Source organism: Ammospiza nelsoni, chromosome 6, assembly GCF_027579445.1.
Source record: "Ammospiza nelsoni isolate bAmmNel1 chromosome 6, bAmmNel1.pri, whole genome shotgun sequence".
NCBI classification, from domain to species: domain Eukaryota; kingdom Metazoa; phylum Chordata; class Aves; order Passeriformes; family Passerellidae; genus Ammospiza; species Ammospiza nelsoni.
The window spans coordinates 21729043-21751107 of NC_080638.1; the positions used below are offsets into that span (position 1 = coordinate 21729043).

At 44.8% G+C, this 22065-nt stretch overlaps 1 protein-coding gene across 2 annotated transcripts in view; it reads left to right on the plus strand.

Moving 5' to 3' along the window:
• Window positions 1-17514, plus strand: part of PRR5L (proline rich 5 like) — a 41278-nt gene extending 23764 nt beyond the window's left edge. For both annotated transcript variants that reach the window (XM_059475375.1, XM_059475376.1), the window contains 5 exons: window positions 2589-2646; window positions 5602-5693; window positions 9001-9141; window positions 10796-10916; window positions 14557-17514. In XM_059475375.1, coding sequence (XP_059331358.1) covers window positions 2589-2646; window positions 5602-5693; window positions 9001-9141; window positions 10796-10916; window positions 14557-14882 — 738 coding nt within the window. In that variant the 3' untranslated portion in view covers window positions 14883-17514. The remainder of the gene's footprint in view (window positions 1-2588; window positions 2647-5601; window positions 5694-9000; window positions 9142-10795; window positions 10917-14556) is intronic.
• Window positions 17515-22065: the final 4551 nt, after the last annotated feature.

Sequence of the window (22065 nt, forward strand, 5' to 3'; positions counted from 1 at the left end):
CTGTGTGCTTCTGGCAAGTAGGGATGCAGCAGCAAAATGAGACTTGTAATCTAGACCAGGTCTGAAACAGACCTCCACTGCAGCTGGAGTAGCTTGTATTGATTTGTCAGCAGAGCCTGTAGGGTTTTGTAATGACGATTTGCCTGTCTGGCTTGCCCTGAGGGATTAATGCTTGGATTGAATCAGTTTCTAAGCCTGTGACTTCTTGCAGAAGAGAAGGAGAAGTAACATTGCCAGATATTTTCAGGACAGGGAGAAGGGAAATAAAGTGTGGGTTGATTTTACTTTTTTTTTTTTTTTAAGTCTCTTCCAAGGAAAAGGAAAAATCTGAGAGGATAAGTGAAAAGTCTGCAGTAACTACAGTAACTATATAGCCCTAATCTCTTTTTTAAGGAAATCCTTTGAGTGAGATTATGCAATCTCTTTAGCACATGGAATTGTTAAAATACATTCATAGGGGCATTATAAATTTGTTACCACAGAGTAATGATTAATATATCTATTTTGCAATAGATACAGCTGTGCTGTTCACTAGCATGTACAAATGTGTTCTTTGGTTGCTGACATAGTTGCCAAAGAAAAAAAAATCCTCCCTGGAAGCAAAAAATATCAATAATATTAACTTTTAGGCAAAGTATCTGGAAATTGTATCCAGAGCGAGAAACATATGTAAAATTAAATCTAATGTTCTATGGCAGATAGAGAAGGAATTCATATTTCTTGAGAGAAACACAAGAAAATAAGTATCACATCCTCATATGTGTGTATATATATACACACCTTTATATTACAAAGTAGTTTAAACTAAAACAGTATTAAAGACCAGCTGTAAATTTCCCCTGCAGTATATGAGAATTGCCTTGAGCTACAGGTTGAAAAATAAAGAAGTTCAGTACTATTTTTAATGAACTGAAAGGAGGATTAACATGCCATATCACTCCAACATCTATTGTTCAAGCAGAAAAATATTTCTAGTGGAAGTGGGTTTCACTTTTTTCCCCTTATGGTTTTCTTCATTACAGATTTCTTTCTCCCTCCTTTTTCATACTATTAGTTTTTCCTGGAAAGCTTTTTTGTTGTTGTTGAGATCAGTTTATGTGTAGCCATTTATTTCTGTTGAACAAATCTAAAACTTGAATGAACAGCCTGGTAACTTAGTATTTCCCTCCAAAGCCCATATTTCTGCTAGAGGATCTTCATAAAACTGTCACCTTCCACTCATTGCTAATGTTTGGAAATGTTGTAGGTTTTTTTCATTATGTGACCATATTTATCCAGCCTGTTAATTCCTGTTGTCATTGCCCAAGCGAAAAACATCTCCCAGCCTGAGAATGTCACAGAGGATTGTTTCCTCTTTTTTATACCCAGCTTTGTGATAGCTTCCTGTTGAAGGGAGGATGCAGAGGTGTGCTGCTCTCTTGGCTTGGGGTGTTCCACAGATGCCTGTCTCCGTGTCAGGGTGAGCCAGGCTGGTGTGTGGTTCCAGAGGCAGGTTTCCAATGCAGAGCAGGAGCACCGGGGCAGGATGCACTAAGGCAACTCATCAGGAGGCTGTGGTGGTGTCCAGGCAGTGGGGTAACAGCAGTGTGCACTGGGAATGACAGGGATGTGCCTTGCTCCTTGGCTGGTGGAAGGTTCAAAAGTGCAGCCTTGACCTCGTTCCCATTAAAACCAGAGGCTGAACAGTGGAGGAGTCATCTCTGACTGTTGTGGGCTACCCTGATACTGAATCCTTTCAGAGAGGCAGAAGGCCTATGTTCTCTGTCAATGTGATCTCTGTACCTTTTTTTAGGATGCAGTAATAGTGTATTATGTGGGATTGCAGTGCCTTTCTCTGGCATTCTTAAAGCTTTTCAGAATAACTGATTCACCTGGTGCTGTCGGGAGAACAAAAAGATAGCTGTTTTTTTTGCACCATTCTTCTGTTTGGGGAAGTTGGAACAAAAAGCTCATCAGGTATTTGGATGTCCTGAACTGCAAACAGGCTTATTGATGTCTTGATCTGTCTGGTCCATGAGTGTTAAGTTCATCTAGAAAGACCGAGTCCTGCCACTTCTGCAGCTTGACACTGCACACTGAGATGATCCAACTTCTTAATACAAAAAGAATGGCCTCATGGAAAGACGGTAGGTAGGAATAGAGAAGTGGATGTTAGGGAGCTGAACTTGGCCTGCTGTGCAGTTAGACAAGCAAGTGCAAAAAGCAAGTGCAGAAAAGAAGAGAAGAGTGGGACATTTTCATAGCATTTGACTCTTTGATCACCTCCATCCTGTAATTGAGTTATAGCTTATGTGGGTGCACCATTATGGTAAGAACTATTTTATTTTCTTGACTCCCTCCCTGTGACCCTTTCCATTTCTGGGAGATGTTTCATTCTCTTCTGTTGCATTCTCATGTCTAGCTGAACATGAAGGGGTTAAGGAATGCCTAGCATTCACACTGAGACCAGTGCTGGAAGAAGTCACTGCAACATGACTAATCTTAAGATTAATGCATGCAGAGTGGGTAGTATCTGACAAAAGTGAATTCTTCCATGTTCATTATAAATAAATAAATGACAAATGCATATCTCTCTTTTCCCTTGGCAGAACCAGCTCCTTGCGAAAGGCTTGCTGTTCGTGGAGGAGAAAGTCAAGCTGTGTGAAGGTAAGTATAGTAGGAAACCTGTTCTGGAATGGAGTTGTGCTTTGATGTTTGGTCAGATGAGATGATTTGCATGTCTGGAAAGCAAACAGCCCTGTCTGGTGCTGTCCTGGGGTGTCACACAGCCCCTTGGGAGCCCTGTGAGGCTGAAGAGAGGGAGGGCTGTTTGAATTGTCCCAGAGCCACGATGCTCCCACCAGCCATAACTGCACCACAAAAGCAGCAACGTGGCTCTCATGTGGCAGCTGAACCTGGGCTCATGGCAGTTCTGGTCTGGACATGGATCTGTTGTGAAACTGCTTGGAGCTGCCTTCTGCCTTTCACTTCTCAATGTGATTTGCAGCTTGATGTAAGCATTATTTTGGTTTCTCTGTCATGCCTTTGAGAGCTGAACTATCATTCCTTGTGTAAATTTAAAGAAAAGAACAGTCTTTTGGGTGAGAATGAAATCCTTCAGGAAAGAAGTCGATCACGCATGGAGCTGTGTTCAAACTAAGGCTGCAGAGCCTGTGGGCCAAGGCAAGTGTGGTGTGGCCACTCAGTGCTGGACCTGTGGGGAGCTGCTCACATTCAGAAACTGTGTGCTCAAGTGAAGCCAGCACATCTTTATTCAAAACCAAGCTGCTGTTTGGTTTGACCCAGTTTTTTAGCCTGCAGAGAAGATTTCTTGCTAATCACCAGAGTGTTGTATGTGGATCATTAAATGCCAAAAGATGCTTATAATCTCACGTCATTGCTGGGCCTGGATTCCTCTGCACCAGTCTTCACCAAGTGACCTCACCCAGCTGGCAGGCTGTAGGATTTGAGCCCCAAAGGAGTTAAGGGGTTGCCAGCCTCCTGCTTGGGGTGTGCTTCCTCAGCATTGACCCTGTGAGGGAGGAAAAAGGGCAGACTCCTGTATTTTCCAAGATGTGGAAAAAAGGCAGACTCCTGCATTTCTAAATGTGGGTACCTGCCCTGCCACTGCCAGCTCTTCAGAATGAATGCTGCACAGCTTACCAGAGACTTTGGTTTCTGTACTCGTATAAAACTATTCCAGGGTCTGCTTTAGCATTATGAAAATTGAGCTTGACTCTGTAATAAGCTGAGAGCTGCCCAAGAGTGTTTTGCAGGTGCTCAGGTAGTTTGGGTCAGATGAAGTTTCCCAGGCAGACAGCAAAACACCTTCTATGCCTCATTTTTCTGTCCCTAGCTTGAAGCGACACTGGAGCCAGTTCACTGTGCAGGCTGGCATCACTGCAGGAGATGACTCATGGGCACCTTTCTTTTATAATGTGTGGGCTTGTTGCAGGTCTTGTGGTCACAGCAATGAGGATTTCTTGTACATGCTTCTTGGTTAGTTCTGTCTTCCTGGAAAACTTACACTGCCCTGCACCCAGACAGAGTGGCTGCAGGGCATGGCAATGTTTCATCTGAGTCTATTTTTCAATCACACCCTCTTTAACGTAATTTTTCTTTATACAATCTGTCAGAATCTCTTTCAATGCCTGCAGGATTTATGATTTCTTGAAGAAACAAACCATTCCTGCTTCCCCTTCAGAAGGAGAAGTGATCTCTGACATTTCATTGTGTCTCCAGACAGCAAAGCATTGTAGTCCTGGGTAGGAGGCAGAGGAGGGAAATTTTAAACATTCAATTAATCTGTTTCCTGTTGTCTTTTTCGCTTGCACTTGGCTGTTGTGGTAATGGGAGGCTGTTGGGGGGGTTTTGGGTCATTTCTTGTCTGCCTGAAGTTCCAGATTTGAAGCCATAATCATACCTGACACAGTGAGGCATCTCTGAAATTTTCTGTGGTTGCTAGTGGGCTGGCTCTCTGCTCAAAGGGAAATGTCTGCAGGATCTGGTCCTGCTGGCTCTCTGCTCTCTGGCTGTGTCCTAAGCAGCACAAACTGGGCAAGCAGAGTGAAAGTCTGTGTGGAAGCCTGCAGATGAGGAAAGCACTTCAGTACAGAGTCATAAGGCTCCTTTGAGTTGCAATTTTACATGTATTCCAGTTCCTCATGTTGGGCCTTTAGTGACCTTGAGGATGAGCCCTCAAAGCTGTCATGAGTGACCATCTTCCATTACTGCTCCTTGAGTCTAGACTGCCTCTGAAGTCCTGAGAGGTATCCTGGAAAATCCTTTTGTCAGAAGCTTGGGGTTTTAACCCTGAGTCTGTTTGCACCTGAGAGTCCAGGGATTCCTCTTAAACTTGAAATAAACATTGCAAACCTTAAGCTAAAAAACTGAGAGGCTTTGGGCCCATATGCTGAGGAGTGCCCAGCTCTGTAAGTCAGACCTATGAGCATAATTTGATCACAACTGTATTCCTGTTATGGGAATCCCAAGATTCACAGCTTAGTCTGCCTTGGTTTTAAGTACCCAGTTACACTTGGGGATGTTTAAATTAGTCATATAAGGGTTGGCCACAAATGGATTTCATTTGGGAACCTTCACAAGTGCCTTATTTGTCATTAGTACCTTTGTTGGGATCCCTGACAGGTACCTGACTGCTGCTTGGTGCTGAGTGGATGCTGGAGGGGGCTCAGCTCTTCCAAATGCTCTCCCTGACCTTGTTGCAGGATGATGTTGGAGATCAGCTGATGTTGGCCCTGACCTGCTGGTTCTCAGATTCAGCTGGTTTTGTGTGGTCTCTCCTGGGCTAGTTGAGCATGTTAACTGTGAACTCTGCCGTTGCACAATCCTGGGCTGTGGAGTTAAAGCCTCTGGTTCCAGAGGGGCTCCACTCTTTTGTTTGCATTGGTCTCATGTTTTGCACAGACAAATGATGTCATGTTTGCACAGACAGCCTTGTGTCTCTGTTGGTTAAGGGGAAGCTTAGCTGGGTGATGTCCAGTTTTGGGCAGAAACTGCAGAAATGAAGTCCCTTACCTGGGGAATTAGGGAGTACTTGGAAAATCCAACTTGCTTTTAGTGTCCCTGTCACTAAAGCTCTTACTCTGATCTCTGTTTTCGTAGGTGAGGATCGCATTGATGTCCTGTCTGAAATCTGGGATCACTATTTTACAGAGACTCTTCCTACACTCCAGGCAATATTCTACCCAGTCCAGGTAATCCTAATTACAGTTCACTCAGGTGAAGCAAAGTGACTGCAATGCCTGCTAATGGCAGGTTATAACTTCTCTGCCAGCAGCACTGTTTGGCCAGTGGCTAAATATACGTCAAAACCTTTAAACTAAATCTTGGAGAAAGTAGAGTTTATCCAAGTATTAACTATAAGAAGGGCTGCTAAAATCTACTGCACAAGCACAATATTTTGGGCTGAATTTATTTCCAATTGTCTACTCTCTGTGCTTAGCTTAGCTTGCATACTGAAACTGTTGGACTGTGCCTTGTCTAGACTGAAGCTCTGGGCTATTTGTATTTATCATTCCTTCTTTTTTAAATAGCTGTGGCTGTTGGTGCAGATGACAGCACTGACAGCTTGTCTTAGAGGTATAAATCTGAAGACTAGCTCAGGAGAAAATGTGATTAACTCACCCTAATGACTTTTGAAGGGCTTATATCCCATTTGTGCCTTTGGGAAATCCTCAGGTTTTTGAAGCTTCAGTAAGGGGACATGTAAGTCTATGGGTAGAGGAAGAATGAACACTTTATGTAAAACCTTTTACACTGGGTATTTTGAAGGCTGAGTATCCCATCAGAAGTGTTGAGCTGTATCATTTTTTAATGTAGTTTTACTCAGAGTTTCTATATGAGCAGTCTAATTACCTCCCCAGCCTATTTTGACTTTTCTGCCATCAGAGAAAAAGAAAAATGTACCATGTGGAGAATGACGTTCTCGGAAATGCTAGCCTCCTCCCCCTGACTTTTGCCTCTTCTGGAAGACATTATTTCCAGAGCCTTTTCAAATTATTTTTCACTTGTGTTATTTGAAAGGCAGCAGGTAAAGCTCAAAGCTTGCCCTTTTCCTCTAATCCTATTAAAGCTGGCATTTCCTAAAAGAGAAAGGACTTCTACGAAGACAGACACTAACCTTTCTGCTGTGTTTATTTTTGTTCTTTCCTTGCTCCAGATGCTTGAAGGTAGGTGTTTGACAGGTAAAACTGTGCAACTATAATACCCTCCCCTTCTCTCCTTTTGCAGCTAACTCTCAGTGAGGGAGTGACCTGTTTAGGCAGGGGTTTCTCTGCACAGCAGCTACCTGTGTACTGTGGAAACAATTGAGCTGACTGTGTCATATCCACTGATGCTAATAATTCTGCCACTTAACAGAAAAATCTACTGCCCTGCTATTAAATGTCTGTGATGAAAAATGGGACAGAAGTTACAACACTGTGGGTAAAGCTTTTGGAATTAACTTAGTGGTGAAAGGATGACTATAGGACGTTGAGATTCTTTGAAAGCATAATTGTTTTGCTGTATTTGTCTTGTTGCAATATCTGAGTCACTCAAAATATATCAGCAAAGCTTTAAGTTTGGGAAGTATTGCCACTTTCTGAATGAGGAACTGAAAGTTAAACAGGCAGGATATTTAAAGCTTTGTAGGCACCTAAGTACTACACTGTATGTATGGATGGGTTAAGCTGCCTAAATACATCCAAGAATTTAACTCAGAGTGAGCTGCTCTAGGCTACCACAGAGAGAATTGCTGGTGCAGCAAGAAATAGAAGTTGCTCTTATGCCAGGCCAGTGTCCTAATAACAAGATTGGGCTTTTCCTAGAAAAAGGGAACTGTATGTGACCACTTATGTGGTGTGTCACAACATGTGAGGAGAGCTCATCCAGCGAGTGCCTTCCATCACGCTGCAGTTCTTTGTACACTGCTCTGGTAGATAGGAAAGTCAATTTGTTCTTGATTCCGTATCCTTTCCTGCAAATACCAGCAGGATTTTTTAGTTGTGCTCTTCTGTGATCCCAGCAATTACCCATTGAGAATGAAACTGAGTCAGCCACAAGTGTGAGTGTATGTTACCAAAGGTAGTAACTCACACCAGCCTCGTGTGGCTGCTATCTCAGCTAAGTTTAACCCCAAGGCTCATAGCTCTTGCAGAAATATGACCTTTAAGCAGCCAAGTTGGTTAAATTGCTGTACAGAGGGAAACTATGTAAACAGGTCACTCACTGGCTTTCGTAGAGTTGCAGCTGTTGATGTGACTATTGGTGTGGAAAAAAGAATAGCAAATCTTGTTTTGCTTGGCACAGAAATATATTTGCATTTTGAAGTGGGGTATGAAGTTAATGGGACTAAACTGCATAATATAAATAAAAAGTTTGCAGCTGCTGAGATATAGTTTCAAGATAGGTACTGGTCTTTCCTGCACGTTTTTTCCCTACACAGTGACGGTTTAAAACAGCAAACTGCTTTTTTTATGGCCAAGGTCCCCTCCATACTATTGGTTTTAATTCATATTTACGTATTGATGATGCTGTTAATTATGACCTGCAGCCTGTTATGAATTAATGATTACCTGCTGTTAATTTCTTCTAGCTAAATATTTGCTATGTTATGAGTGCTAGATATTTGCTATGTTATGAGTGTGTTATGGAGATCATAAAATGATTCCCAAGCAGACCATGGGGCAGAGATTAACATACTGAGAAGAACAAAGCAAACTTTTCAGGCTGGAAAGTGCTAGGCAGAGCTGGCAGAAAAATTTCTGCTGCTGAGTTGCACTGGGGCAAGAGAAAGTCATGCAGATATTAAACATAGCAGAGGGAAGGTGGTAACACCAGAATGCCAAATGGAGTTAGACTGTGTTTAAAAATGTTGAGAAATATTATATCATCTGTTATGCCTGCTCACTTGTGTTGTTGATGTAAAATAGGAATGCCTTGCAGACGATATTAAAGCTGTTGCTTTTTAAAATTATGTTTGGTTCAAGCAGTCTTGCTAGGTTTGCTCCAGGCTAAATCCTAAAATCTGTAATGGAATTACTTGCAGATTTTTGTCATATCAGCAAGTGCAGATGTTGAGCAAAAAGAGGGTACAGTATAGGTCAGAGGTAGGTTTAGTTAAGAAATATTCTGAAACAACATAATTCCCTACAAAACCTTGTGTGCTTTTTTTCCAAGTGCCAGAAGCACAAGCTACATCCAGCCTGGGGTTTTTTGTGAACAAATTGGATGGCAAGTGGGCTTATGAATACATACATAGTCATTTGGTGAACTACAGGCCCATTTCTGGCTTTGCTCCAAACCTAGTGATGCCACAGACGAGACGGTGCCCACTTCAGAATTTGTGAGACTGAGAGGGAAGAAATTAAAGAGTATCATGAATCCTCAACATGAATGACTGGGGGTGTTCTGCCACGGCAGCAGTGGGCAGAATAAACCCTCCTGTCTGTGTGCCCGTGTGCTGGTATGATGCTCACACATCCCTTTATCTACGCTTGGATTTTGCCTTTGTTTTTTTAGGGTCAGGAGTTGACTATCCGTCAGATTGCTCTTCTTGGCTTCAGAGACTTGGTCTTGCTAAAAGTAAAGTTGGAAGAAATCCTCCCCCTGATCCAGACAAAGGTTCCAGCTTCCATTGTCCAGATGCTGTTAATTCTGCAGGTGGGGAACCTCTGCTCTTCTTCATCTGACTCACTTGGGTATCTTGACCTCATTGAAATCATACAAACACTGGAGGAAAAGTGGGGAGAGTGGAGGGTGTGATGAAGGGGGCGTGATGTGTGCTTATTTGGGAGTGGTCAGTGTTAAAATGAGAGCTGAATTTGGATGCCCCAAGCTTTCCTGGGAACAGGTAAAGATGTTGCCTTGAAAGAGCTGGGTTTTGTTGGGTTTTTTTTTTTTTTTTTGATACCTCTCCTCCACATCTAGGAACAATGTCAGTACTCTCTTTTTCACACAAATTTTCATCTTCTAGCTTGTCTGAATGTCTCTTTGTGCCCTAATTTTCATAATTTCTCAGCTTTGCAAGGACAGGGCAAGTCTCCATCACAGCAGATAATGGAATTTGAATGGACTGTGGCTCTAGTTGCTTGACATCAGCACCGTGGCTGGCTGGGATGCTGAGTAGTGCCCATTAGAGGAGAAATACCTTTTGGCAGCAGGCAAAATGAGAGGCCATCTTTCAAAGGCCTCTCCCAAGAGATCTAGAGCATCTGTGGTAACTATCCTCTTTTTCCAGGTCTCAACAGAATACTTTCCAAGCATGTCAAATACAGCCAGTTTTGGTTTTTTCTCGTATTGCCCAGCCTGACAGTCCTGAAAAAATGCCATCTTACATGTTAGAGTTGACAGAATCATAGAATGGTTTGGCTTGGAGGGGATCATACAGTTCCAACCTGCCTGCCATGGGCAGGGACATCTTCCGCTAGACCAGGCTGTTCAGAGCTCCATCCAGCCTTCCTGTGAGCCATGTGCTGGACCTTTCATTTGACCTTGTTGATTATCAGGAGGTTTGCACAGGCCCATATCTTGAGCATTTCAAAGTCTCTCTGGATGGCATCCCTTCCCTCCAACATACCACACACCCTGGTGACTTTTATTTCTTCTCCAACATAATGGGTGTCTGAGAATTAAACTTTATGAGGCACAACCAAAATTGCAAAGTGGCTAAGCTGGTAGTTCTGTATGAACTCTCACTGTTCTGATGCTCCAGTGACCCAGACTGGAACAGCAGGTGATACTAAAGTGCTACCTCAGTTTCCATGAATGTTTTTAATACAAGACTCTTGAGAGCAAAGAGAATCTCAAAGCAACACATTTGAGGAAAAAAGCTTATTGAGGCTTTGCATGAAGTTAAGTGTGAAAGGTTTCTGAAATTGCTGTTAAATTGGTTGGTGTTATCTACCATCTTCACAACTGTAAGCTGAACCACAAAGGGTGCTTTGCCTGCAGTCCTGCCTAGGGAAAGAGCAGTGCTTTGTCCAGGGTGCGTTAAGGCTTTTCTACAAAGAGGTGTTTTCTGGTAGAACCACCCTGGCATGATGTCACTGCTGCAGTGCACTGTGCATATCCTCAGTGTGAGCACATTTTGTACCTTCCTGTCACTTGCTCAGAAAAAGATCTGTCTGCTCAATGGCCATAGGGCGTGGCTGTAACTTCAACAAGGAGATTGACCTGAAAGGCACCCAAACCTCCATCAGCTCCAAAAGCTTCACTGACACAGTTGGGATATTCCAGCACACAGAGAATTGACAGACCCCAGACTTTATTCCAAAATCTTTTAAAGGTAATTTGACCTTTTGTGTTTGATTTTCAGAGTGTCCATGAGCCTACTGGTCCCACTGAGGGCTATCTGCAGCTGGAAGAACTGGTCAAGCAGGTGGTATCACCATTCTTAGGTCTGTGTGAGGATCACAGCTCCTCTGGTAGCTTGCTTGGTAAGACATGCACATTGTACTGGAGCTATTATTGGGGTGCACAGGTTGGGTAATGGGAGGCATTGGTGCTGGAAAAGGAAACAGTGCATGACTCCATGAGAGACAGAAAACAAAGGCTAAAACACCCTTGAAAAGGCCCTGATTAATGTTTCTGGATACAAGTTTGTGTGACAGACTTTTTCTTGTCCATGACCTAATGAGCTATTAGTGCCCTATCACTGCACCCAGACCCCCACAATGTCTCCCCTCTCTCTGGACATGGACTGGATTCTAAAACCCCTTTGTCCATGCTTGGTGTACTGCTTTCACCACAGTGAGAGACCTGGTCCTTTGCTGCTTGCTTGCTAGCCTGCTTCAACTGCTGAATCAATCAGCTTTTGCAAACAGCTGAACTGTTGCATATCAATTCTGAGGGATGACAGGGATTTTGCATAAAGTCTTCCTTCCATCTGAGGATTCTGTTTACAAAAAACCCCAAATTAAAATTCTGTGTTTAAAGTGTGGATAAACATATCCAGGTGAGAGAATGGGCACCTCGCTTAAGGAAGAGCATGATCATTCTGGGAACCTTCTTCACATGATGCAGGAGCTCTGCTCACATGTGTGGCCAGTCAGAAGAGCTTGGCCAGCTAATGGGCATAGTGTTACTGATTTGATGGTCAAGAAATTTAAATAGAACAAGTGAAGAAAGCTCTAGTCTCCCTCTGTTTTTACTACCTTTAGCCTTTGATTTGATGCAAAATGGTAGCAAGCTGGAGACCCACAAGGTGCCTTGTAGTACACTTAGCAGCATATGGGCAGAGATGGTCTTGTGGTAGGAGAACTTAATTGGAACTCAGACAATCTGTGCCTGTAATAAACCCATGGCATTGCTTTAGGAAAACTGTGGCTCAAGATTTTTATTCTTGTGGTTGCTGGGCAATCAGATATCTTCTGTGCAAGTGAGCATGGTTGTACAGTTCAGCATGGATTAGCAGATCTGATCCTAGGGCTCAATCAGACCAAAATCCCCTGTAAAAGTTGGACTTTGACAGATTTGATTGCTTTGCTGTTTATGGACAAGTGCATGATGCTGGGATTGTTTGAAAGGCAGCTGCCTGACCTGTGCTGAAGTTTCTAGCCATTCTGGATTTCTGCCAGCTGAACCAAGCATTTGTGCCATTAATAAAAAAAAAAAAAAAAAAAAAAGAAAACCTACACAAGCTGGCCTTGTAAAGATTATATGCCTTAAAATAATTGAACTTACTTTGATTTTTAGCTGTCATTTATTTGTGTATATTTCCAAGGTGGCCTTTTACTCTTGCTCCACCCTTTGGTGATCATGAGGAAAGAAGGAATTTCTTTTTGCAGTACAAGACAGGGACTGCAAAACTGAACTTTTCTACAAATAATCTTGGTACTTTCACAGTGCTGCTATGGAGGGGGCTTCTCTTCCTTATTTTTCATTTGTAATCAGACTTCTTTCTCTTCCCTCTCCCTCTTTCAGTTATCATTTTGCTTTCTCAGAACCAGTTTCTTCTCTCGCGGGGCAGCCTGTAATGATGGTGAACCCCAGTAGGTTCCCCACAGTAGCTTTTGGGAGGGGCTGTTGGGCTTTGGGTGTGCTTGCATTGTACACAGCTGCTCTGGAGGCCAGACTGCCCTCTGGACTGGAGCTTCAGGGTAAATGAGTGTTGGGAAATGTGACTGAAGGTGTCTGCTCCCAGCTGGGACTCTACATAAGGCTTCAGCCTGCAAGGCTGCTGTCTCTTAAACTGATTTAAAGCAGAGAGGTGTGAAAGGGACAGGACCCCTCACAGAGGGGAGTTGTAGATGGCAGCATTTCCATCTGGTCTGTTAGCTTTTTGCCTTTTGCTTTGCCTGTGTGAATTAGCCATAATCTGCATGGTAAGGATGCAGTATGCCAAAGGGATCCAGCTGGCCAAGAAACAGGGTTTGTATTGGGGATAGGAGAGAAGATAAAACAGCCACACATCACTGCTGATCTGAGGTTGGTTGCAAAAAAGTCCCAGAAAAACTCCTCCCAGTTTATATTCCTGGTAATAAGGCACCAAAATAAAAATAAAGTTTCTAGTTAAGCTATGCAGAGCAACTCCCTTAAGAGACTTTCTTTTGTGGCCAAGAAGGTAAAGGGGGAAAAGTAAAGCAATAAATGCATTGCTTTACTTTTAGAGTTTAGACTAATTTCACCTAATTTTTTTCTCAAAAGAGTAATATCCTAATGCCCTTTAACACTACAGCTTGCTGTGGCTTGGGCTGCAGATGAAACCTAAGAATGTATTTGCTGTAACCAGCCTCAGAAGTGATTTTTGTATACTCATAAGTGTGAATGAACCATTTTGAATTGATGTATTCCTGGCAGTAACAGGGTGAAGGCTGCTCACCTGTTCCTCCCTGCAACAAATAGTTTGTTTTTTGCTTTTCTTCCTGATACAAGCTTCCAAAACTCGGATAACCTTCAGTGATGAGTGCTTTGCTTTGCGTTTTGTTACTCTTATCCTTCTGCAGTCTTGGTTGGAAGCCTTTTATATGGTTTAAAGGCTTCTGACTATGAAATGAGACCCTGCACTTGAGTGAAGTTTGTGAGAAACAGAGGGACACATAGGGAATGGCTCCATCAGCTGCTGCAGGGATAGACCCACAGGAGGTGTCCAAAACCACCTGGAACATTGCAGGAGGTGGAAGCCAGCAGGGAACAGTAACAGTGTCTGATTCAACCTGCTGGGGTGGGATTACAGTGAGCCAGGGCAAAACTCTGACCCCTGCCTTCCTTCAGGCTTTCAGTGTCAGAATTGACATGTGCTTCATGGTACTGCACTGGGGACTGCACCTTGGGGCTGTGCTTTAGACCTGGCAATTTTCCTCCTTGACATTTTGCTGAGCAGACTGTACAGCCCACACCCAGGCATTCTGTGCCACTGCCTCTCCTCCTCAGCACAAATCCTGCCTTTCCCTTGTGCCCCTCTTCCCAGGCTGCTGTGGACTGTTCCTGTGCACTCTTAGGTGTTTTCTGTGTCCAGCCTCCAAAACAGATGTGATGCAAAGTGGATGAAATGTCCTTTTTCTGGCATGATCTTTAAAAAATATGGTGGGATAATGCCAACAGAATAGCCTGTTCCTAGGCAGATGTAGAGACAGTGTAATGTATGCATCAGGAATTTCACACTGACAACAGCTAATGGCACGTCCTGAGAGAAATTCTTCAGAGACAGGCATGGCAATTCAAATCCACACTGAATGTTTTTTTGGAGACTTGTGCCACTTTAATGTCACTTATTTTAGTGACCCTCCATGTGAGGTTCACTACCTACTTGGTTTTCACCCCTTGATAAAAGAGAAGACTCTGAGGATGCTCAGGAGAGTCCCTTGGCTGCACTGGTGACATTTTGGCTCACCTCTCTTGCAGGCAGCAGCCCCTGCAGCAGGATGGGAGGTCTCTCCTCTCTGGGCAGAGGCAAATTTCCTTTCCCAACACCTAGCAGTATGAACTAGTGAGCTTCTGACTGCTTGCCAGTGGTAATGAAGTGGGCACTCTGTAGCTGCACGCTGAATTCTCTCTGTTCCCGAGAGCAGCCCAGCAGTGTGGGCAGCTCTCTGTTTGTGTGCTGTTGACCATTCCTGCTGCCTCTTTCCCTTCCAGAGAGAAGGTACTCCAGATCCTGCCCTAAGGCCCTGACCCCGCTGACGGAGCAGGAGGGCGAGGCCTACCTGGAGAAGTGTGGGAGCATCCGTCGGCACACGGTGGCCAACGCTCACTCGGACCTCCAGCTGCTGGCCATGGCCTCCATGATGCACACGGGGATGGTGGTGGAGGAGCAGGACACTCCTGACAAGTGCCTGCTGCTGCAGCCCAGCTGCTTCGGGCCCCGGCAGTGCTCCAGCGAGCCCAGCATCGCCGACGGCCCCGAGGCGCCCGCAGCCGGCAGGCAGGACCCTGCCGAGCTCAACTGCACCTCTGTCTGCTAGGAGGAGGCTGCCTGAGAGGCGGAGAACTGTGTGCACCGAGCTGGACTAAGGGGTGTGTCATCCCTGCTGGGGAAAGAGGAGAAAAATGGGAATGGTGCTCATGTAATTGAAATGGGCCCGAGGGTTCATATGGCTGAGAATGGTATCTAGATAGGTTCTTTTGCCAGCCTGGGATCATTGCTGGTGGAGATACCAGGCTGCTCCCAAGTGACCACTGAGGGCTGCAAAGGTTTTGCTGTTGAACAGCACAGTCTGCCTTCTGTAAGGTTTCTCTCTCTATTAGTATTAACTTCTTGGTGACACCTTTCCTTGTTTTTGTTTGGTATGATACAAATTGAGTTCTTTCTGCTTTTCTCCCTCTTTCCCAATTGTGCTTCTTCTTTGTTCTTTGTCCCTGCAGCGGAGGCCTCTGTGCTCAGTGTTCTCTTTGCTTCTGGTGCTTCGTCGTGAAGGCTGAGCACTTAATTTCTCTTTTAAAGATGAACTCAGGGTTGAAGCCATTTGCATCCTGCAGAAAGATCTGCTGAGGGGGCTTGTGAGAGAAGATCCTTCATTTTGCTTCCCATGGGCATGGATGAAAAGTCCAAATCAGAATTGATCAGACTTGCTTTTTTCCCCAGGCCTGAAGAGAACCAAGTATATGTGGAATCTGAGCTGAGTACTTCATATGTAGTTTATTTGGTTCCAGTCATATCCTGGGGCTTCTGGTGTAAATTGGGTGCAAAGGATGGCTGGGGTGTGTAAATTGGGTGCAAAATATACTGAACATCCTGGCATTTGGAATCAATTTGCTCTCAAAATTTCGGTGGTGATAGGGCTATGATGAAGGAGAAAATCAAATGGGTAGGATATGTAAAGGTGCTTCTCAGCACTGGGCCATCGTGACTGCAGATCAGGAGGTGATGATCAGTATTTCATCCTGAGCCTACCCTGGTACTTTTAGCACTTGTGGATTTCATGAGACTGAGGATAATCAGTGGGTGTGGAAAGGAGTCCTGGCTCAGTGCATTCATGAAGTGCTCCTGACCTCCAGTGGTATCTGACTCAGTGCAGTATTGCTTTTAAGATAAAGTGAGGGCTCTTTGCAGTCTTTGGTTTTGTTTTTGTTGTGAAGATTAGGAGTGGGTCCAGTTTGCAGGTGTCTGTGTCAGGCACTGCAGCCTGCAGTGTCTGCTTTGTAGCATCACTTGGTACCCCAGTGCTGCTTCTGTGGGGACAGAGCCAATCTGTTTCAGCTGTCCCTGGGATGCTCTGCTGGTGTCTTGCTAAGCAGATTTGCAAGTGTTATTATAGGCTTAGAGGTGAACTGCAGTGCTGCCTTAAATGTCAAACCCCATTGAAAATATGGACACAACACAACTACCACTTGAATCTACTCCAAGTGGTACTTGGTAAATAAGTGTGTCTTGACAAGGAAACAGAAGGTTAGGATGAGCCTCTGGGATGTTTTTTTTGCATGCTATGACATTAACTGCAGAATTTTCCATGCTTCTGTTAGGCATTAAACATCTTCTGCCCCACTGGCTGCACTGGAGCACAGCTCTGACCTGACAGGATTTGGCATTAGTAGCACATGCAGCAAAAGGAGAGTTGGTTATTATATGGCAGTAAAGCATCAGAAACACCAGCTATGAGCACAAGCCAGGCTGCCTTGGTAAATGAGAGTGTTGCTTTGTCTGCTGTGCTTTGCAATGTTGAGAGAGGTACTTGGAAGAGCCTCCTTTTCCTCCTGTCACCAGAGCTCTTGGCCTTTGGGGAAAGGCCCAGTGATTGGATGGATCAGCAGCTGTGCTTTCCATGCCAGGAGAAGTTGTTCAGTGGTGCTGGCTGCCTCCTCTTCCTCAGAGCACCCACATCCAGCAGAGGCCAGGGAGATGTGCCTTTAAGCAGCATTCCCTTCAGGTGGATTGTAGGATAAATTTCTTTCTTGTTCATAAATTGGCCTGACCAGGCCAACTTACTGCCATGTGCCCCAGGGCAGCCATGGATTGTGGTGGAGCTGCAGAATCTCTGTGGTGGCAGCCACACCATGCAGGTCTCCCTTGGCACAGTCCCTCCAGCGTGGGGCAGATGATGGTGTCCTGCTCACAGTTAATTTCTTCAGCCCTTGCTGTGACTGAGTCTTCTCTTAGTCACACCGAGGTGTGTGGGGAAGTGGTCACCCTGCAGCATTTCAGTTCACTCTCATGAATGCTTTTCTTCTTTCTGTTTCTCCTGTGGCCTAGTTGCCTTCTGTAAATACCCAAACCATTTCGATCAGAGAGCAGCACCCTCTTTTATGGTGAAAACTAGAACAATGTATTTATTTCCTGACATATTCTTGGATTATCTCTAGGGCTAATAGGAATTAGTCCTGGTTTTAACTTGAATTTCTTTTGTTTTACATGTATGTATGATTTAATTATTTTGGTTTTGTATCTGTTACTTTGCAAAAATTTGCACCAAGCCCTCTGAATCATGCACTTGCCCCATTGTTTTGTTTTTATGGAGAATTAAAGCTGGTGGCTTTACTTTGTGAACTGAAGTAAACACAACCTGTTCTGTAAACCACACTGAGTGTATGGTCATGACCACCACATTTACAGCCACGTGGGGTTGCACAAGCCTCTGCAAGTGCTCTTCTTTTCCAGGCTGGGTGAACCTGAAGGTGGCTGGAAAGCTGTGCCATGGTGAGGCTGGCCTGGAAGGGCCCTGGGAGCAGCTCTGAGGGGCAGTGCTGAGCAGTGCTGAGGAAGCTTCCAGTCCTCTGTAAGCAAAGACCCTGTCCCCATGCCAGAGCTGCAGCATGAGAAACACTTGCATTGTGATACAGGGTTCTGATTTGGGTTGCACTGTGGTTGCTGACCATGTCACATGGCCGTGACAGGGCCACAGGGTGGGTCTTTCCTACCCTTGTGGTCACCAACCTGAGAAAACCTCCTGGAGGAGCTGTCAGAACAGAAAGAAGGAATTTCTCTCACCACCTCCTGGAGTCTGTTACCTTCTACTTCAATAATGACCTAGACCGAGCCACTTCTCATCATACTGAATCTTCCCTTTTTACTCTGTTTCCTTCTTAAGGTAAGTGATTTATTCTGTGTCCATGCAATTCTGTCATAAATGTATTGATGGGTCTATTCTTAGTACCACTGGCCTTTTTCCTGATATTCCCCATAGCCAAGCACATGTTTTTATTGCCAGGAAGCAGAGCTGCTTCTGGTCCTAGCCATATGGACAGCAACTTGGTTTATTTTTTAATCTTTTATCAATCAGAGAACTTGCAGTATATCTTGCTGGCACTGATGGGAGCAGGGTGAACACTGCAGGGTTTGGGTTGCCTTTTCTTTTTAGGTCCAGGTTCACCTGGAAGGCCTTTTGGCACTTGCCACTGAGTCAGCAGATGGAAAATATTTGGCTCTTAGAGGCAACCTGTGTCCTCCAGAGGAGAAGCTGCAGGTCTAGTGAGAGACAAATTGTGGTATTTATGGTGTGCTTAGTTATGCAAACTCCTTAATTTTGCTGTAGTCTCAGAGTAGAAAACCTTCCTAACTGGATTCCCTGTTCCTTCCCAGCCTGGCTCCTTCCCCATGGCAGAGCAGGACTCCTGGGCCTGGCAGAGTGCAGCTCCCTCACCCTGAAGGAAGGTTGTGTGTTAGACAAAGCCAGCAAATGGGTGTCTGAGCTCCTGAAAGAGGCCAGGCTGGCTGGCTTCCCTGGCTGCCCCTTCCCTGCTTGGGACAGGTCTGCGCAGAGCCAGCACCACTTCCCACTCAGGAAAGCAGGTGAGAAAACAAGACCCACCCTGGCACAGATTCCCCACAGTGCCCAGGGAGTTTCCCAGGGGTACTGGGCTGGAAATTCAGCCCACAGTCAACATTCTCTGTAGGAAAGTCACTGCAAATATTCCTGGTAATTAAAAGTGTGAAGGGCAGGGTATTTGGTATTTCCCTGAGCAAAGAGGAGGTAATTAGTCATCCTATTCATATTTCAGATATGGAAAGTGGATCTGGCAGGACAAAAATAGGTTAAGTGGGATATTCTTGCTTGCCCACACGTTTGGAGAGGGCTTTCTCTTCCCCCTGCTATCCTAACAGCTCCAGGTAAGGGCACCAAGCATTCAGCTACATAAACAAAAGCTTTAAAACAGAAGTAGCAGCTTTTAAAGCAATTTTCCAGCAAAGGTACAGCTCATTCTCATCAATGTGGAGCTCAAAATGGCATGCTGTAAAATAAGTGCCACTTGCCACCTGAGAATTGGGTGCCTTTTATTCATTACTTGCATCTGAAATTACCTGGAGTACCCTTGTTAGTTATTCCCACCTGGGAGAGCAAGTGCTGTATCATTGTTGTGCCAGTTTACATCTCTCCTATGTGTAAGTTCATCCTTCCAGGGGGCTAATCCTGCCCCAAGCCCTTCTTCAGGTCTTGTGAAAGCTGTCCTAAGTCCACAAGGAGTGGTAGCTCAGATGTTTGAGTAGTTTGGGTGCATTTCTCCAAACCAAGTGATGAAAAGAAGTGACAACTCCAGTGCAGAAGTGAACTGAAAATTGCCATTACTTATCAACAGTTGCTTGCTGTGCATGGTCAGCACCCTTTTGGGGCCACAAATATGGGCTGGTGTGTAGGAGACTCACCTCTATGGGAGAGAGCAGTAAAGAAGAGGTATATGCAGGTAAAGGAAATAGCTGGTTAGATTAATTTTCACCTGAATAATTGGTATAACAGAAGGTAGAGGCTTGATTGTAGTTTGATCAGCAGACTTTGCAATGAGGAAAAGGAAAGCAAACTCCTTAAACCAAAAGATAATGGCTTGAAGGGTCCTACCTACCCTGAACTCCTGCCATAGCACAGAGCAGATTTTCAGTAGCTGTGAATTGCAAGAGTATTCAGGGAGTTGCTGTTTGAAGTGTCTCTCATTTGGCTTCAAAGCTAATTCCCACTTATGCCAAGAGCTAGTTGATAATTCTTGTGGCATAATTATTATAGACTGTGCAGTTAACAACCTCTGTTACATTGGAAAATAGATTGGACTCAGAGAATCAGTCTTTCTGACCTTGAAATTTATGAAGACAGCTGCATTGGCTCACACACAGGACTCTTCTGTGGTTGTTGAGTTGTTTTTGTTTGTTGGGGGTGTTTTTTAACTTTTTTAAAAACTTTTTTTTTTTTTTAAACCTGAAAGAGTGAGTTCTGTTAGAATTGCTTGGGCTTCTCAAAGACAGACCAGTTACAAGACACTCAGTCTTCAAGTCAGTACTGCAATAGGACTACCTAGAAAGTGACAGAATTTATTTATATTAAATGTCAGTAAGAAACCACAGACTGTGCCACAAATCAGCTGCCCTGCAGGCCTCTGAAACTGATTTACACCCATCACTGGTAAGCCAGCCCTCTTTTTCACTGGGGATTTTTAATCCTATTCACATGAAAGGCTTATTGACTAACATATCAATGGCTGTTAGAGTAGAAACTTGTTCCCTCTTGTCCCCCGTGTATCTGTCTCATGGCTTCACTATGACAAGTGCTAAACCTGTCTTTCTTCAGGCACATCTCAGGCTGATGGATTGTGTATTTGCTGTGTGGTTGGATATAAGAGATGAGAGGGTGGGAGAAGCTGTTCTGCAGGAGAGAACTGACAGTATGTGTGAAAAGCACTTCTTAGGTGGTGTATGCACCACATCTACAAAAAACTCTATTCTAATTTTTTTTGTGGGAATGGGAGGAGAGTTCTGATGTGCATTTGGAACTTTGAATCTCAGAGATTCAGAACCACAGTCCATTAGAAGTTTGAGTGAATGCAGAGGATTTCTTGTGATTTTCCCCCATCCTGTTGCTTTTTTCAGAAGACAGCAGTGGATGGTGATTACGTGCTGAGCATGGCTGTGTTTGGTAGTGCAGATGGAGCTCCTCTGAGCTCCTCCATTCAGCCTGTCACTGAATGTCATCAGTCTCTTCTGGCTCTTAAATGTTCAACACCTGTCTTCCCTGGAAGCCCTGCAGCAGCTGGAGAGATGCTGCCTGCTGGACCCACAGTCCTGGTTAAATGCAGTGGTTCATCCTCAACAGCACTGTGTTAAGGAACCTTCCCTGTCCCACCATCCAGGACCTGCTCTGGCAGTCACACTCCCACCCCCTGAGCTGTGGGAAACCCAGAGCTGAGCTGGTAAGGAACTCTTTTCTCTGACTGAGTGCGAGGTGGGCATCAAGCCAAGAGGGGCACCCATGGGGTTACTGGAGCCACCCACTGTGAAAGGGCTTTGTTCCCAGCAGGGACAGTCTGGAGTGGTGGGAGTGTGACTGCCAGAGTGACTCCTGAATGGTGAGACAGGAAAGTTTCCTTGACAACTTCAGGGAAAAGCAGTTGCCACCATCTAGCTATTCTCCTGTCTAAGAGTGTCCTGTAGTTGCTAAAAAAGTCCTGCTCTTTGAAATCAAAGTAAATGCTGCAGTAAATGAGACCTGAGAGCATTTGTCACGAGCCTCTTCTAGCTTATTGAAATGTATGAGCTGCTGTGAACAAGGCACCCACGCTTGTCAGGCAAACAAACAAGAAAGCTCATTTTCAAAAGCTTATTTCTTTGGCTTTATCCAATGCTTAATCTAATCCACTGTTTGTCTGCATCAACATAGCTGTCCTCCTTTGCCTGGGGTTTACGGTGTGGAGAGGAAATTGTTCAAGATCTGGACCTCTCTCATCTCTTTTCTTGTTTTCCTGATTAACTGTGGTGGTGAGCTGATTGACTCACAGAGCTGATGATGCCTTCAGAGGGCAGCAGCAGCCTCTCTCCACTCCTCCTCTGGCTTGGCAGTGCTTACAAAGACTCAGCTCTCTATGGAATAGTGAGGGTCCGTTCAGAAGCAGACACTGCTGTTTGTAGGGTTTGTGGAGAGACCAGTGGAGCAGGACTAGGCCTTTGAGGGAGTGACACTGCAGCTGTACTCTTCCTACATTGCTTGTTTGGGATTGTCCTTATTGGGGAAGCCTCCAATGGGCTTTTGAGAGTCTTAGAGGAAAGCAAATTCATCCCTGTCTCTTACCCTCCCAGCCTGCCCTCCCTTCCCCAGGCTCTGCCTCTGTCCCTGCTGTGTGCGCTGGGTGCTGTGGAGCCTCTGGCTTGGGTTGTACCTGGCGTTACTGCAGAAAATGTGGGTTTGGGAGGAGGAGGACAGCAGAACTCATGAGCCAAGCCCTGAAAATCTTTTT